Raw genomic sequence first — 18,917 nt, forward strand, 5'->3', positions numbered from 1 at the left:
AGAGTTGGGAATCAAGTAATGAAGTTGAGCTTGGGGAGGTGATACTATTTTTGTCTTTGTCTTTCACCATCCTACTCTATTTTAAATTGGCAATAAATTAAATTTGTCATCCTTGGGTCTGTTTTCCCCATGACAGTAATTGGTAAGTGATCACACTGTCCTGACCTCAACCCGTGTGCTTTTCCATCTTATTTTCTCCCCACTGTCCTGTTGAGGAGGTGGAATGAGAGAATGGCTGGGCGAGTGTCTGGCAGCCAGCCAAGATCAACTCCCCAGACACTGTGAGAAAACAAGGCATTTTTTAACCTGTTGGTCTGGTAAATGGATCATAGTCCTTTCATCAGGAAGGAAAGATTTTATTCTTAGTCTTGCAGTGTATAGGTATCAGAACTGTAGTACAGATTTTCAGCACTGAAGAAAAATGGGAAAATAAGGTGTGAGAGAGAAGTGGGCCTTGTAATGCGTTTTCTTGGAAACTCTGTGAAGCATGTTTTTGTGCATTTTAGAGTCTATATGGTAGTGATGTAATGACCTTCCCCTCTGCATTCTTATAATAATAGCTCTATGATAAATCCACTGTGGTTTGAATGTATGGGTTCATTAAAAAAAACCTGACATAAGCTTTGATATAATCTGCTCAAGTCTAGATGCTTAACTTATCCTGGAAATTCTTGAGGGAAAACAGGTGAGCTTTTTTTGTTTTCTATAACTTTTATCTCTTCCTGAGTATATGTTATTTCAATGAAGAAGTGCAGAACCTATTTGTATTTCAAAGGTTGAAATAGAAAAGTAGTTTTTGCAATTCTGTGGTCAGTAGTAAGCAAGTGGGAACCAACTGTGGCTTTTACTTAGATGCTGCTTATTTCTTAGTTCACATATATGGAACTTACAGAAAAATAAAGCTGTGCTTTGAATTAAGGCTGTTTGCTGTTTTTCTCCTTGTAAACTGCCAATTTTGCAGTGAGAAATTAATTAAAATCCCTTGGATTCTGGTAGTCCTCAAATGTTTTCCATACTTCCCCATCTTTGAAAGCTGCTGAATAATTGCTTGTCTGTGAAAAAAAAATAGTGGCAGAGTTCCTAAAAGAGGAGCTCTTTGACATGTTCTCTCGATGAGTTGCAGCAGCACATGCCAGAAAACGTGGTGTAAGTGAATGGAAAAAAAAAAATACAGAATGATTATTGGATCCTCAGGCTAGATAAACGCACTCCAAATTACATGTATGAAGTCTGCATTGAGTATGTATACTAGATAAGTAAATTAATCTAAACATTTACCACTTGAAGTCCAATTACGTAAGTCTGATATTGAAATGTTTTTTGGTTTTGGTGTTGCTTTTTTTTTTTTTAATATTGGAAATTTCCTAATGTTGAAGTAAGTTGATTGAGAAGTCCTTCCTGTCTTTATATTTCACTTTTTATGTGGATCTTTCTTACATGCAACTTTAACTTATTTTATTGATTCCATCTGTTTTCCTTCTATACTATCATGGAACTAAATTTCCCTGCTTTTAGGAGACTTAAACACTTTTTTCAAATTTTAAGCAACTGAATTTTCAAGATTTGGCAGAAAATGAACATGTAATGGCATTGTGTAGAAATAGTGGTTTATTCTCAGTGGTATTCCTGCTTTCTGGTTCTTGTATTTAGAAAACCAAAACAGAATAAAAACCGTGGAAAGTGCATGTGGGGTATCTTAGAGATAGGTTTGAAGTATCTTTAAGTGATGGACACATGATTGACAGTTGGGAATTGTGAATTAGCTCCTGCCCATTAATTTCTTGTTATTTTACACTGATGAATATTTACTAGATGTCTAAATTGCTACTTTTTGTTTTAATTTACAGGTATTGTTATTTCAAGAAATGCTGTGACTTACTTGAAGAACATCATTCACAGGAACTTTTGTCTTGTGATATTTTTTTAAAACTAGAATGGCTTTGAAAAAAACACCTAAACTATTCAAGAAATTTTTTTTTCACTGGAAACTTTGGAAGTTTAGCATCATTGTGTTTGTCTTTCTGGTATTTTTATTTTTATTGCAAAAAGAAGTGGGTGTTCAAGATTTTAAAGATGAAGCAGGGATTGAGCCAGTTGTTGGAAAGAAAAGTCATGTGTTAGGTCTTATGTTAAATGCTATGAACAATATCAAAGGTGCAAAGCCAAAAATGCAAATAAAAGCACCTGTTAGGCAAACTAAGATTCCTGGAGAGAGACACTGTTTGCCAGGATACTATACTGCAGTGGAACTAAAACCCTTTCTAGATCGACCCCTTCAAGATCCTAATGCACCTGGAGCTTCTGGTAAAGCATTTAAAACCGTCAACTTAAATTCAGACGAACAGAAAGAAAAACAACGTGGAGAAGAAAAACACTGTTTTAATGCATTTGCAAGTGATAGGATTTCTTTACACCGAGATCTTGGACCAGACACTCGACCTCCTGAGTATGTTGAAATGTGTATGTTCTGTTAGTTGAAAAAACTTCTCAGAAATACAGATTGAAAAGTGCAGATTGATTTGAGTTCAGCATTAGGTGATAGTTTAGGAAAGTTTCCTAGCTATGCATAATGATCCACAGTGCCAAAGCCAAGAATGTTTAAAAAGGCTCACTTCTCTCATGGTTTTGAATTTGAAGTAACCATATTTAAATGAGGTCTTCAGATTTTTGCCTTTAAGCTACAATTTCTTTGTGACTTTCTGGAAGCCAGATAGATTTTACTTAGAAGAAAACTAAAAATGTATTTTAAGCTTTTTTTTTCCAAGTTAAATGCTATTTCATGCCCTACTTTTTTAAGCATTCAGTGTTTTAGTAAAACCACCAGCATAATTTAACAAATTAGGAAGTATAAGTTATTGAACAAGGCTATGAAACATTTCAGTAATCTTGTATTAATGAAGTCTCTAGGACTTGGTAGAGTGGGTTTTGGTTATGAAGTGTCTCTGTCAGTGTCAGATTATATGTTCTCAGCTGTGTCAGAAGTGACTAATCTTACAATGATGTTGCTGGTAGTACCAATATCTTGTTACATGTGATACAGCTCACAATAACCTTTGCTAGAGCATAACTGGTGAGTTTCTGCCTGTGTATTTTCTGAGGCAATGGCTGTGATAATTACCTTGGGGAGTCTTGCAGTCTCTAAAGCAGACAGGCAATAAACAATAAGTGTACAGCTTATGAATACAGAAGTGTTGTCATCTTGACTTGCAGCTGGATTTAAATAGGTTCAGAATATGTCAGTCATGGGAAAAACTGTACATCTAAAATTGCTTTTCTTGAATGGGATATGCTGCCCTAAGGATTTTTTGGTATTTACAAAATTTTGAAGCTCTGAATTAGATCTGCTCCATTTTTTTCTTGCAAGCTCTGCGTTCTCCTAGCAAATAGTAATCTTTGTACTTTAGGTTTTCAATGGTAAATGTGGCTTAAAGTCTGATTTTTGTAGTTCAGTACCTCCTGGTCTCAATAAAATAGTATTATTTTCTGAAGAAGATCTGGGTGCTATATGAAAGTTCTCAAATGTTTTTAAGATGGAAGCAGAACTGAGTCAGCTGTTGTGAGTCAGTTGTTAAGTGGCATTCTTGTTTATCATGTTTTTGAAATATATTTGTACAGCTTCTCCAGTTGGAGTGCCTGCTTTTGTGCTCCAAAACTCAGAGTTTAACTCCAGACTTTTTTTTCGTTTTGTAACATTTGATGCTTTCTGATCTGTAGATGTATTGAACAAAAGTTTAAGCGTTGCCCGCCGTTGCCAACCACAAGTATTATAATAGTTTTTCATAATGAAGCATGGTCCACTCTTCTCAGAACTGTTCACAGTGTGATGTATACATCTCCTGCAGTACTGCTAAAGGAGATTATTTTGGTGGATGATGCCAGTGTAGATGGTAAGAAGTAATTCTATTTTCTCTTATTTTTTTTCCCTTTTTTTTAATTTAAGACATGTTAGGATTGCAGAGAAATTGGTTATCTCTCTACCACCATTGACATGTATAATAGTATTTTAAGTGGTTGTATTTTCTTTTTCTATAAAATACAAAACAGTTCTCCCCATCTTTTTTCATTAAGGTAATTAAATATGAAATTCTGGTCCTCTAAAGGTTTTAAAACCTCATTCCTGTTTATTCCAATTCTGGTGCTTCTTAAACTGCATAACTGGTTGCATGACAAGTAGCTCTGTAATCTGTGCTTCAGACCAATTACAGTTCATAGAATAAAGTATCCAAGGATAAATTTGCCAATGCTTGTAGCAATTTGCATTTTATCATAGCGATTCTCTTTATGCAAATTAATCTTATTAGTATGAAAGGCAGTGTCTTATGTAGAAATGCAAATTAAACAAATTTTAAAATTATTAAAATTTATCTTTAATACTTACGCCGGCTGCCAAAAGAATTTGAATGTATGCTGACTGTGGTCACAAATACAAGTTAAAAGAACTGCATATGCTCAGTCTTAGATAAACATGTCTATACATGCATAGCTCTATTAATGCATTTACAAATCTGTATGTAGTATACTGACACACTTAGATGTGAAATATGTTCAGTAATACAGTTTAATACTAAGGATGGGCAGAATAATTAAGATGATATGGGATGTATAATGAGGGATGTGGGGTTGCTTCTCAAATTTAGCACGTCCAAAGAGTGTTTGAGATAGTTGCTCTTGCTGATGTAAATATTGTAGCCTTTGAAAGCTCTAACTTATGCTGTCATTCAGGAAAAAATATTGTATGCTCTGGAGATAACTTGAGTAACTTAGTACGCGATCTATTTCCTCTGAAAATGGATATTGAATTGATGTTCAAACTGTTAATACTACAGAAGAGATGTACTGGCACATGTCATTTCTCACTTAGAATGTTTTTAGTGTTTCATGTTCTGCTCTTGGCCAGTCATGTCTTCCTATGCACTCACCCCCAACAAAACTCAGTCTCAAAAAATAACATTCAACAGTCAGGATTTTTTTATTTTTTTATTTTTTTTTTACTGCTCTAATGTGAAAAAAAACACCTCCCAAGATTAGTGTGAATTGTTTATCCTGATAGTTTAGTAATGTAACATTTTAGGCAGTGTCATGTATATACACTGAACATCCTTAAACCAATTTCTCTTTCTAGAATACTTGCATGATAAGCTAGATGAATATGTGAAACAATTTCAAATAGTTAAAGTAGTTCGTCAAAAGGAAAGAAAAGGTCTAATCACTGCACGATTGTTGGGAGCTTCAGTAGCAACAGGAGAGACCCTTACCTTTCTGGATGCTCATTGTGAGTATATCTGTAACTATGCCCGATATGGGTTATAATGCTGTTGTCTTTGATTTAACATTACAGATTTTTTATAAATTATTAACATTAACAAACTATCATCTTTACTATTGCTATTTTATATTATTGAAAGTATACTTAGTAATGCCATTTAAAAGCAGCGCATATTGGATTGCTGTGGGCATGTCAAAATATTCTCTGTGTGCTGCTTTATAGTCAAGTAAAAATTCAGTGCTTGTCAACATTTTCTCCATAGGTGAATGCTTTTATGGCTGGTTGGAGCCTTTACTGGCAAGAATAGCCGAGAACCCTGTAGCTGTTGTGAGCCCTGATATTGCTTCTATAGATCTCAACACTTTTGAATTCAGTAAACCATCTCCTTATGGGCATAGCCACAACAGAGGAAATTTTGATTGGAGTTTGTCATTTGGATGGGAATCTCTTCCAAAGCATGAAAATAAAAGAAGAAAAGATGAAACCTATCCAATTAGGTAAACATAATTTGAATAATATTTTGAATTCTTCTATTTTCATGGCTGTTTATACCACAGATTCTGGCTTCTCATTCATGATATTTGAAAGGATGACAACAGATGTTCAGAACATCAAAATACTAGACTGTTACAGCAGTATATTTGACAATAATTGTATGTGCTTTGGCCACAGACAGATTACTGGTCTGGAGGAGTAATAACTTTGCTTGATACTGTCCATACAGGGAAAATATGTTTTTCCTGATGGTGTCTTTTATAGCAGAAGTTACTCTAAATCAGCTGTTAATAAATGACAGTAGTCAAATGAGACCTAATGTGAGCTATCTATTTGAATCCTGTCTTCTTCAGTAAATTTCTGTTTTTTGCAGAACACCTACTTTTGCTGGAGGTCTCTTTTCAATATCAAAAGCCTACTTTGAGCACATTGGAAGCTATGATGAAGAAATGGAAATATGGGGAGGTGAAAATATAGAAATGTCTTTCAGAGTAAGTTTAGCTACTTAATTAGCAGTGACCTCTACACTGACAGGATTTTTGAGGACAAATTATTTTTAGATCTTGACTTCTCTGCTGAATTGGCCAAGTAGGACAAGGGAAATGAATTACTAATTACCTGGTATAAAATACAAACATGATCACTGGACTGGTTTTTTTTTTTTGGGTTTTTTTTGGTTTTTTTTTTATGTGTTTAGGGTTGGTAACTGAAATGTGTGTTTCCAGGGTTTACCTGATTAGGAAAATTGCTTACAGTATGTCTGATATATGCACTTTTACTAGTGGTCTGGGATTTTTTTCTGGCAAATGGTAACATTGCTGATTTATTTTTTTTTCCACTCCCTTAACTCTAATTGCAGTGCACTTACACAAAAAATGTTATTATTAGGTATGGCAATGTGGTGGACAGTTGGAGATCATGCCTTGCTCTGTTGTTGGCCATGTCTTTCGCAGCAAGAGCCCCCATACTTTCCCAAAAGGTACCCAAGTGATCACACGTAATCAAGTCCGCCTTGCAGAAGTGTGGATGGATGAATATAAAGAAATATTTTATCGAAGAAACACAGAGGCAGCAAAAATTGTGAAACAAGTAGGTGGTGGTGGTGGTATTAGAAATCACGCTTGCTGCGTTGAAAGTTTTGGTGAGCAAAAGTTATTTATTGACAAAGTATGTGAGGATTCTAGAAATTTTAATGAAAAAAACAGTTCAGTTTGCTTAACAGCTAGTCCAAACAAACATCAAAAGACTTCAGTGTTTGGGTGCTAATAGTTTTGTTTTGCATGGTGGGTTTTTTGATTGGTAGGGTTTTTCTCATACATGCTCTAAAATCCTGGGCTGTTTGCATTGAGCATTACTGGAATAAGCATGAGAAAACCTACTGAGCATACAAAGTCCAAACTCTCTTTTTTTTTTTTTTTTTTTTTTGAGTTTTGTTGCTCCTTAGCTGCAGAATACAGATTATTCAATGATAGATACCCATCCTTTTTCTATCTGCTTAAAAAAATGTTCAATTCAGGGGATTTGGGTGTTGATTTAGTTTTGTAAGTTTTCTGGAACTTTGGTCTTTCACTGCTGAAATCTAGAGTTTTCTTCAAGGAGATATTTGTTCTCCCTTTGTATGATGAATTTTGTGACTATTGTTTCACTAATAGAATTAGATTTCCTAAGCATGTTTAGCAGCTAGACAGCTGAGTTCTGTCTGGGAAATTTTGCATGCGCTATTATGCTAATTATTTAGTTATTTCAATTGATTATTTCAGATCATTCTTTTTAGTGAGATCAGATAGCTTTAAAACTGTCATCAGTATGGTCTTGTTTGTACTTTCCCATTTCATGCCACTGTGTTAAAACTCTCCTGGGACTAAGGATACTTCTGTTGTGTCCGTGTTGCAATGTACTTTTCTTGCACATGCTTTAAAATGCTGCAGGCAGGATGTCAGTGGAGTTATGACATTGGAAAATAAACAGCAGTAACAATAGTAGTACAGTATTAAAGAAAAATTAAAAATCAGCAAGTGGAGATTAAAGCTAGTTTAATGTTACAATAAAGACTATCATAGATTCATATGTACAAGCCTGGTATTAGTAACATTGGTATGTTTCTCTTCATTCCATCCTTACTTCCCTTCCTCTAACAGAAAACATTTGGAGACATCTCAAAAAGGCTCGAGTTAAGGCAACGTCTGCAGTGTAAAAATTTTACCTGGTATCTCAGTAATATTTATCCAGAAGCATATGTGCCAGACCTGAACCCTTTATTTTCTGGATATGTAAGTTGAATATTAATTATTTTCTATAATCTTCTATAATTCAGGAAGTTTGCTAATCTTTTATGTTACCTTAGCCATAGCACTTGCATTTTATCTGTCATTAGTTGCTCTAGGGTTTTCTGTCACTACTCTAGACAAGATTATCTCCTCCATACCTTGCTATTTGTATGTTTTATAGCTTTGTTAATGTAAGCAAAGCTTCTTAATAGCTAACAGTGGCCTTGCTTAACAATATCTTACAGCCTGCTAAGATAAACATTCCGCTTATCACTAACAGTTAAAATGACACAAAAGTAGTAAGCCACTGATGAGAGATTTCCTGAGTTATCAAGGTAAATTTAGCTTTATATAGTAGAAAGTCTGAGAGGATTTTTACTTCATGTTAATAAGGAAAATTGGACAGCTGTTTGCTTGTCAGAGTTAAGCTTATGCTGAGGAAAATGTATGTTTATACATGATATGTATGAGGATTTTTTTAAGTCCATTGCATTTCCTCTGCCAAATAACTTTAGATACTGCATTCCTAAAACCAAAAATTGTTAAACAACTAATAATTCTTAGTTTGAGGTAAATGCAAACATTTAGCGTACATTTACAAATAAAACTTCCCCTTCCTCCAATTCTGAATATTTTCTGTATATCTGTCCAAGTTATGATTTGAATAACAATAAACTTGTACAGCAGTAGCCCAGTAATTCCCAGTGTGTGGTTGTAGACAACCACAATGGAGTTATCAGGCTTTTAGTTAGGAAAGATTAATGAAGAGACCAGGATTTTTAGACTTCAGCACAGCAGAAAGTAAAAATGAACAGCTGTAACTGTTGGTAACCCAAAGGTTAAATTTGTATCCATGACACAGTTTAATTTTATTTCATCCCCTCTGAGTGAACTTCTTCCTTTTTATTTTTCTGATTACACCCTTTCTTTAGCTAAAAAATCTAGGTAACCGCATGTGTCTGGATGTTGGTGAAAACAACCATGGTGGCAAACCATTGATTATGTATTCTTGTCATGGACTTGGAGGAAATCAGGTAAAATGTTTGATACCTGATTTTTATGATCTGTTTAGCTGTAACTTTCCCATATTAAAGCTTTTAATGTATTTTAGAGCAATGGACTAATTTTTAACATGCAATTTCTCTCTCCCTCTTTTTTCTTTTTTTCTTTTTTTTGAGTTAATTCCTTTTGTGTAAGAAAAATTTCATTCTGCTCTTCATGTTGTGTCCTGCTTCTAGTGTTCTGTGTTCATGTTGTGTCCTGCTTCTAGTGTTCCGTGTTCATCATATCAATTCAGATTTTTAACACAATTGCACTGCTTCACTTGATATCTCCTTTCAGTGCAAAACCTTTCCTCCTACCCTTACTACTTTAAGAGTTGTCTCCTTAATTCTTCCTTTCCTTATGCTTCCTCCTATTGCTTCTTTCTCTGCCACCAGGACTCACGCTGTCAAGGAAGATGTTGATGGGAATCCGGCCAATGGGAGATCAAGGCCTGAGCCATCTTCCCTGTCACGCTTGCAGCCTCATAGTGGGAGGTCAAAGTGGCCTATCCTGTACTGGCTAATGCAAGTGAATAATATTGAATTTGTCGAAGAAGAGCTCTCCTTGATGCATAGCTCTTGGAGGCAGCAATGGTGCTCTGTTTCTCCTACAGTATGGCTTGCAATAAATGTCAGATACTGAATCTTTCAGTCACTACTGTAATAGTAGTAACAGTAACATCTCATCTTCCTGCTCAGAAATGAACGCTTCTGTGTTGCCTTAAAGAGTTATTTGGTGAATAAAATTTATTAATTGTAAATCCTTAATAACTAAAGGTCAAAAATACTTAAAAGGTTTTATTAGAGCATAGTTGTAATTTTTTTCTTCATAAAATCTTCAATTTTAATGCCCTCCATTGATGGCACTGTGAAAACTCAGATACCTGGTTGATCCTTTCTTACGCAAATTCTGTGGGAGATAGAATACTGTTTAGGTTAACTAGACAGTATTCCAACATAACTTTTTATGTTAGCTTCTTACAATACTGAACTTTCTCTTTTTTCCTTTATTCTGATGTGAATTAGTACAATATTAGCCTTTTCACATTGTCACAGTCATTAATGCAGGAGCACAGACATTATATTAAGAGGTCTGCCATATGCTTCTGTTGTCAGCTCTCCCTAAGTTATCTTGGGAATGTACTAAAATTATGTTTGTTTTTTGTTCTACCATAAAATGAGTCTAAATCCCTTTAAATGCCAACCTTCACAGCATTTTAATGTAGATTTGCTGACAATGTTCAAGAGATGTGCATATTTGCTTACTTAACCTTTCTCATCACAGTACTCTGTTTCTAGTTGGTTTATGTGCTTTACCAGATTTCAGCAGCGTAGGTAGAAATTTTCCATTCCAGGAGAATGGATTAGAACCTAGAGAACCTCATTTTGAGAGTTGTATATGAATTGTTAATCATTCTTCCTTGTTAGAGTATTCTGGGTTGGGAACATGGACATCTCTATATCAAAAATTAATCAGGTTTTAAACCTCACTTTCTATGCTTTTCTAATGGCTAGCTCACAAGTGAACAGAACAGCATCCTATTATTAGCATTTATGGTTTAGATCAAGCAGCAAAATTTGACGTGCAGCAATCAGTGTTGTTCTGTGTGACAATTTTCTTTTTGTTTGCTCTAAGAAAAAAACAAAATCCAGCAACAAAAATAGAATAAAGTTTTTTAAAGTTAAGAAATGCCAATATTTAAGTTAGCCATGCAATTATCTGTACTCTTCAGTTTATCTCCTTGAATTATATATGATTCCTGGGAGAGCAAACAAGATCTTGCATCATAATGCTTATTTGCAATTTATACATTTAAGTACTTTCTTTCTATTACATTAGTACTTTTGTAAACACTTTTAAAGTGTACATACTAGAAATAAAAGCAAGTATTCTGTAGTTTCAAATTGTTGATTAACAAAAAACTTCATTATTGTGTGTATTTAAATTCAAAGGATTAATTTAGTTTAATATTCTTGTTAGTGTTTATTTACTTATTTTTTTATTATTTAAATAGTACTTTGAATATTCTGCACACCATGAAATTCGACATAACATTCAGAAGGAGCTTTGCCTGTATGCGTCTAAAGGACCCGTGCAGCTTCGTGAATGTAACTACAAAGGCCAGAAAACCTTTGCTGTTGGAGAAGAGCAATGGCTGCATCAAAAGGTATTTAGAATCTCCATTTTTATCAGTGATCTTTTTATATAAGTTAATTTTTGATTTCCAATAAAAAAGAGAATCCCAACAATACAAAACTCTCAAGACAAAAAGGAAAAATTTTATTTCTGGGAGGAAATCATAGGTAATTCCAGCCTTTCAGTTACCAGATCAAAACATGATGATACCACTATTTTAAATGTAAAGTATAAATGTCACTTAGAAAACTAGTTGATATAGTGTCTTTTAAAATAGTTTTTTAAAATTTTCCTAACAAAAGAACCTGTCACTTGCACACTACTCATATTTGCTTGCTAGCCCCTCTCTGTGTATCTGCAGAGATGAATATCCCCCATCTGTATCTCTTACTCTTTAACAACAATGAACTATTGGGGAAAAAAATGAAGTGTGTGTGGAAAATAGCATGCTTGATGTTTGTTCACTTTATTTATTTTTTCTTTCTTCCTCTTTTACTCACTTTAGGATCAAACTCTGTACAATGCAGCACTACATGTGTGCCTTACAGGGAATGGAGAGCATCCAAGTTTGGCATCCTGTAATCCATCGGACCCCTTCCAGAAATGGATCTTTGGCCAGAACAATTAATACTTGATATTTATAGGCAGGAAGATTTATTTAAAAATCCCTTCTAAACTGTGATTCATATACATATACTGCATTTTTAAGTGATGCAAAATGTTTAAACAGTTTCTTTTTCCTCTTATTTAAGGTGGTTAAAAAATGTGTCATCACAGATTCCCTAGGAGTCTGTTATACCAAAGATGATGAGATTCCAATTAAGAAAAATGTTTACAATATTTCTAGGATAAGACTTTATATATTGACCACTGATTTATGGATTCTATTAGTCCTTTTTCACCCTTGGGACCATAGGAATATCATTTTTCCACATATTGTGACTCCTTCTGAGGAAGACTAGTTTTCTCTGTAGAGTTATGAGAAATGGAATACTGCTTAAAAAACGACACTTTATGTATATTTTTATGCTTGATTAACTTCATTTATTTTTTAATCATCTACTCAGTGAACCTTTCCCAGCATTTTTTATGTTCTGTCACTTGAAAATTAAATATTTCACCTTCAGGTTAAAGCCAAATAGGCTGCCACACTGTGCTCAGCTTCTAGCAAGTCAGTTCTTCATTTGTGGAAGATAATAATAATTCTCAATGAAATGTATGATTTTCTTCATGGAGAATTTGTTTATTCTGATATTAATCTCCTTTTGTTTAGCCAAAATGTTTTGTATAGATCCTTTTGTATTTAATAAACTTTACAATTTATGAAGTTATATTGTAATGGATTTCTGAGATGCTTAACATAAACGCATTTTCTTAGCATTTTATTATTGTTTTTAAATCACGTTATCTAGTAACTCCACTTTTTTTCATTTAAACAATGTTTACCTAAGAAGTTTCTAATATTACCCATACATAATTTCTGGTGTAAAAACTTGCATGTTGATTTTTTTTCTTGTTGCTGTTTCCTCTTTTACAAAGTATTGACCTCAGTTTTATCAGTCCAAGTGAGACCTTGGCCTTTTGTATGAAATACTGTATTCTTGTAAACATCCACAACCAGACTTCCCTAGATCATGTGGAGCTATGACTTCATAAATAGCATTACTTTAAGTATTTTATTTACATTTGTTTGTCCTACTGGATGCATAGGTGTTAAACACCCTCCAGTTAGTCCTCCATTGCAATTGCCAATCATGCCTATTTTCTGACTGTGGTTATCTGAGGCCAGAAAGAGGCAACTTTTCTGCACAGAAATGTGCTTTTTAGGAACTAGGAAGGTGAGATTATTGAGCATCCCACCCTTAAAGCGTCTAAGGTCACATAAGATTACACTTTAGTATGGTAAGATTTATTTCAGAATAAAATTTTATATTCTGATTTGGAGAGGATCTAATTGGTTTATGCAAATTGTGGAGGTTTAAAAATAACTTTAAAGTTCCATGTACTATGATATGGGAGGAAAGTGGCTACGACATAAAAATAATGAACTTCTAGGAAGGGAAGAAAGCAGCACAATAAAGACAAGGAAAAGACTTACTGTTGTCTAGGAGTGACGATGTTAAGTAGGGATGGGAAACATCAATGGTAGGAAGGAATTTAATCTTTACAGCTTGTTGAAAGAATTGTGTTGAATGAATTGTGTTGAACATCTGTAGAATCTTCAAATGGAATAAAAGAGCAGTTGCATAATAGCAACCATCTTAATAATGAACTCTGATAATCTCAATCTCAATAAAAGTGCCCATAACAGTGGAAAGTTGAGCAGTAAGATCAAGCCTAGTTAGATGCAGCTATTAACAGTATTTAAGGAGATGCTTAGTATTTTTCTTTAAGTGCTATACTTGTAAGAGGAGGAAGATTAAGGAAGAAGTAATGGCTGCCAAAACGAAAAAAAATTCGAATTTTTAACTTGTCCTTTTGTCCTGGTAAATAAATACTATCAATACATATAAACACTAATATATCTGTAGAGTTGGGTAAGTGAATGGACAGATATTGTTTTGGGGTTTTTATTTCTAATGGGGGGGAGGGAGACTGTCTTTGATCAATTTAACATCATCTGATTGAGTTTCTGAAGAAAAGCAAGAAGAAATCCTTTCAGTAGTTTCAAGTCATCTGAAAGACAAGTGAATAAACAAGAACCAGCAAGAATTTGTCAGAAGTATTAACTTAAGGTTTCTCTTTTCTTGGCTTGATAATCATGCCTTTGAGCCACATCTTGGCTTCTGAAAGGCTCTTGGTGACACCTGTGACAATATCCTATGAAGATACATGACTTAAAATAACTTGCTATGTTGTGAACGTAAGTTGCTGTAAAGGCTGTACTGGCAAAGGTTATTCATGCCACTGTGAAACTGGAAGACTGTATCAAATGGCCTTGCACCAAGATCTTTCTGTGTCTGCTGATAAATATTTACATAACTCAGTAATGGAATACAAAGTATTCTTGCTACTTTTGCAGATTGAACCAATATAGAAAAGGCAAGGAGTGCTCTTGACAAACTGGAGAAGGAGCTCAGGGAAAATAGGATGCAGGTCAATGAAAAAATTGCTCAAATATGGAAAGAGGATGGGAGATTACAGAGGTAGCAGCTGTGTTGTGTCGACCCCCAGGTGTGAAATGGAAACAGAGAGTTTAAGGAACTGTTCTAGAAAACAAGGTATTTAGCACAACTGTTCAGAATGCTTGAATTCTTTTAATTCCTATTTTTTTTATATCCAAATGTATTATGTCATTTTTAAGTACAGTTTCTTCTGACAAACTTGTCAGGTTTTTCTTACAAACTTGTCAGGTTGGAATTTGCATACACGAAATATCATTCATCTGCTCGTTACCAGGTTGCCTTTATTTTTTTTGGTTTTGTTTTTTAGAGGTACCGTTCCAAACCAGGATAGAATTTAAATTGCAAGGAAACAAATGTCCTGTTGCACATGGTGGTAGGAATTTTTTAATGAGCAATGCTACAGGAGTTCCACTTTACCTTTTTAATTTTTTTTTTTTTAATTTGGTTATTTAAGACTGTATTATAGCGGAGAGCACTATATGTTCTTGTGACTGTTTTCTGCAAAAAACAGATGTAGCAGTATGTCTATATTGTATGTGTATGTATATATACACACACACACGCACACTAACTAGGTCACCTAGTTATTGTATTTTGTGTCCAGCTCTACCTGTGGAAAGGAAAAAATACTCTGCGATTTAAAATTGTCTTTAGGACTTTCATTTCTTGACTTTTCTGGCCTAATATAGGTCAATAGTCCAAAATACATAATACACTAACATGGTGGGTTTTTTACTAGCTTTACTAGAGTTTTGCTATTTTTGCAAGCGCTTTTTCAACACATATTTACTGTCTGTTCTTTAAAGTATGAATGACTTTTTAGTCTGTATTTTTGCAGTACTTGGTGCAACAGCAACTCAGTCTTACCTGGACTCCCTTCTACCTACCCGAAAAGAGGTAAGCAGAGGAAAGTATTGTTTTTTTTTATTTTTTTTTTTGTTCTATTCTGGTTGGAGACCTGAAACTTCTGTGTCTTCATTAAGGACTGTGCTTCCAAATATGCACATATACGTATATATGTGTGTGTATAGATGGATATAATGTAATTTTAGAAGAGCAATAATCTTTTCTATATCTTATGTATTTGATCAAGATTATAATATCAAATTGAGATGTTGGGGGCTTGGTTTCAGTGGCTGAGTTGTCAGAAGTATAGCCAGTCCTCTGAACTTGTGCATGGATCTCCTTTGAGATTGTATTTCTACCAGATGTTTCAAGGAAGGGACATGTAGTATTTTTTTGTGTGTTTTAATGTTAACTCCTTATTTTTTCAAGTAGGGATTTAATTGCTAAAACATTCTCTCCAAAACTGCACTTGTGTGTCAACAGGACAGCAATATTCCATGTAGTAGTTTAATATTATGATGTTAAAAAAAAATGATTTTTATTTGAAAGCTTTTCTGCATTATAAACATTAACCCTTCACTTCAGGTTGCCCTCTTTAAAAGTTTTGGAAAAGTAAAGTATATTTATAAAGGTAAATCTACAATATCTGATTCTGTCTTTTATAATGTAAATGTTAGCTTGACTTTGTAAGTAACAATTTTGTTTAGCATGTTTTGCGCAGTTTCTCCCAGTCTGAGGGAGACATTAACACAAGCTTACTATTTTTTTAAAGGAAGAAAAAAACCCTTCAAAAGTAGAGCTGGAAACAAGAAGACAAAAGGAAGAACAGAATAGGAAGGAGGTAGGTGGATAGGGAAAGAGCTGTATTGCAAGTATCACTGACTAGACTGTGTTCTGTCTAGACTGCCCTTTCGTTTTTCTGGGGGGAATGGATGCAATGATTTAAAACTTTTCAGCATTCTATACAGTGACTACAATTACATGCTTGTGTTTCCGGGTTCAGCAAACAAAATCCCTTAAAAAGCAAATGTCATATTTCTGCCCAGCCCTCTTTCCCATTAAATAGTTTCACATGATAGAGATTCTGATTGATCTCTTTTGTGTGGGAAATTGCATTTAGAAGTGGTTTAGAATCAGATCAACATTATATTCACACTGAAAAGCTAGGAAGTGAGAATTCATCTCTTTGTGCAAAATGAAAAATAGAAATGACGTATTTTCTGACAAGAACCACATCTGTTACATAGGATAGAGGAGTGTCAGGAATAAAAAAAAGCTTGTGGGGAAGGAATAAGTATGGTTTAATTAATAATGTTTATGTTACTGAAGTGTGGTGGGAAGAATATTGCCAGGAATGGCATCCACACAGGAAATGTATGTCGACATTTAAAAGAGCTCCAGTGTTAGAATCGTAGTGTTGCTTATGTTTCTTGATGATTTTCACCAAAGTTCACTGAATTAAGTGATTCTTTTAAAGTGCCTCAGTGCTGCCTAGATGATATAGGTCTGGAAAGTGTACATGCTTTCTTTTCCACTTGGCTAAACCTTCTGTACTTCAAACACTCACTGCTGTCAGAAAAAAGATGACTGGTTGACAGTGGGCATACATTCAGAGAAATCATCACATGCCTTGTGACTGATAACTCTTCAATTGACAGGCTGCTAGCTACTGTGTTGGCAAGGAAAGATAGTTATATACTTTTTTGTCACTTTTGGTATAATTGCTTCTGAAAGCTGCCCAGTAAAATAACATTTATCTACATACATTACCTTCTGTCTAAATAAAAAATCTTTACTTTAGTATTAACCCTTACTTTGATCTTACATAATTTCTATGAGATAGTAAGATTTGTAATTTATCAGGGGATAGCAGTTCATAATGGCACAGCATACTTACCTAAAACGTTGAACTGAGCTACTACTCTAGGGCCAGGAAAGCCGGACTGTTAATCCTAGAGCTCCTGTGTATATTTTCAAAAGGGACTGGAATGTGTAATGAGGGAGGAAAAAGGAATAAGGGAAAGCAAGCTAGCAAGCTCAGGGCAAATCAAGGCTGCTACTTCCCTGTCTAGGTAACTGGAAATTAAGAGCTGAAGGCCACCTATTGACTTACTCAAGGCCTGTGGTTAGAGTGCAGACTTGCAGTGTTTTTGCTGGCTGTGGGACAAAAACTTGTTTCTGTAGGTTGGCTTGGCCTGCCTAAAAGCTGGACTTCTTTAGCTCTGCCAGGAGCAAAGCCTAATTGCTGGCAGCAACTAGGAGCAAGGAAGATGGGGTTTGGGGAAAAATGGAGCCATGCAAGGGCCAAGAGAGATGAGGGGCAGCCTGTGCCTTTGATGTGAAAGGGAAGGAAAAGGCAGAGGTGTAGCCAGAAAAGTAATGTGCAGCAGCTCCAGTGTACATTCCAAATACTTGCTTGGGACTAGAGTCAAAGGCCTGAGGGAAATGCTAGAAAAAACAGAACAAAAAATGCTTTTTGCATGGTCATTTCCAGTATAAGTAGAAGATCTCTTTTGCAAAGGCTGGTGGAAGCCAAGATGGTTTCTGCACTCTGTCAACATAATGCATTTTGAATATGCATGCGTATATAAACCTAAGCCATACAAACAAAAGCTCATGCAAGCTAAATCTCATTTTAGTATCAGAAACCAATAGGTAGCTTAGTAATTATGTAATAGAGAAAAATTCATTTGTTGTTAAAGTTCAGGGTGGTCTTAGATCACCATACCTCAGCCAGCTTAAAAAGCAACTGAATTTTCCCTTGGGGTAGCTTCCACCTTGTAGCATGTCACCCTCCTTCTACGACTCCTTTCTGTTTTGTTAGTAGGGAATTTCTGCTGAATGGCTATTGAAAATATTAACTTTGTTTCTTCACCAAATATCTTCCTTTGTCCTCCAGACATCATGGTCATCGTACACATTGAAGCATGGAAATCATAAGCTCTGCTCTAAGCTAACAAATCAAAGAGGTTGGATTTTTTGGTTTTGTTTGGTTTGGTTGTTTTTTTTTTGGTGTTTGTGGTTTTTGTGTGTGTGGTTTGTGGGGGGGTGTGGGTTTTTGTTTGTTTGTTTTGCTGGATTACATATCTAAAAAACAACTAAAATCTCTTCAAGTACATCACATTATCTAGAGCTCTTCTGCATGTTAATGTTCACCCAGGTAGTATGCTGAAAATCAGTTTGTTGCAGGAGGTTTTCTGGCTCTCTTTTTAAGCTGTTTTTTTTGTACTGCCCTTTTTAATTTGATGCACTTTCAGCAATGTTATTATGCTCTTTCCGCATGGAGGATAAAAAGGAAGTACTATTACATATGCAGCATGTAAAGAATTGTACATCAATCAGCTATGTAAACTACTGAAGGTTACCAGCAAAGCCAGCGTTAAGTATTGACCTCCATCTCATCATGCTCTCTTATACATTCAGGAGAGTCAAGACAAGTGCTGAAGAAGGCTTACTTTCAGGCAAGGACAGCTCAGCCTTACTCCCAACAGGGCAACGCAGGTCCTAAATGTTCTGGGACTCAGGGCCTCTGGAGCAGCTCCCACCCATGAACAAGAGGCCTTGCTGGTTGCTCGTGGCTCTGCCTGGTTATGACTCCGTTAACTGCAGTAGGACTTCACCAGCTCGCCATACCTGAGGATTTTGTTTTGGTACCTTGGGAGAAATTGCTGATTTACAATAGTGTGAGTATAGGATTACATGAGTACTATTAACAGATCAACTTATAACTGAACTTTA

The 18,917-nt window shown here is 35.0% G+C and overlaps 1 protein-coding gene across 3 annotated transcripts; it reads left to right on the forward strand.

Moving 5' to 3' along the window:
* The first annotated feature begins 1,829 nt into the window (after positions 1-1,829).
* GALNT3 (polypeptide N-acetylgalactosaminyltransferase 3) lies at positions 1,830-13,033 on the forward strand. 3 transcript variants are annotated; one of them, XM_061343437.1, is made up of 10 exons: positions 1,831-2,446; positions 3,715-3,887; positions 5,123-5,272; positions 5,529-5,763; positions 6,135-6,252; positions 6,650-6,850; positions 7,900-8,031; positions 8,961-9,062; positions 11,087-11,239; positions 11,714-13,033. In XM_061343437.1, exons 1-10 carry the CDS (start codon positions 1,935-1,937, stop codon positions 11,834-11,836), a joined length of 1,899 nt encoding a protein of 632 aa, XP_061199421.1. In that variant the 5' UTR covers positions 1,831-1,934; the 3' UTR covers positions 11,837-13,033. The 3 variants fall into 3 exon arrangements, 2 of the variants coding, with proteins under 2 accessions (XP_061199431.1, XP_061199421.1); XM_061343447.1 differs by lacking the exons at positions 11,087-11,239; positions 11,714-13,033 and adding an exon at positions 9,468-10,432 and having other exon boundaries at positions 1,830-2,446; XR_009723921.1 differs by lacking the exons at positions 11,087-11,239; positions 11,714-13,033 and having other exon boundaries at positions 7,900-8,363; positions 8,961-9,063.
* The last annotated feature ends 5,884 nt before the right edge of the window (positions 13,034-18,917 follow it).

This window comes from Neopsephotus bourkii, unplaced genomic scaffold (assembly GCF_033783945.1).
Source record: "Neopsephotus bourkii isolate Nb327-2 ecotype Australia unplaced genomic scaffold, CSIRO-AGI_Nbou_v1 NB_196, whole genome shotgun sequence".
Classification (NCBI taxonomy): Eukaryota; Metazoa; Chordata; class Aves; order Psittaciformes; family Psittacidae; genus Neopsephotus; species Neopsephotus bourkii.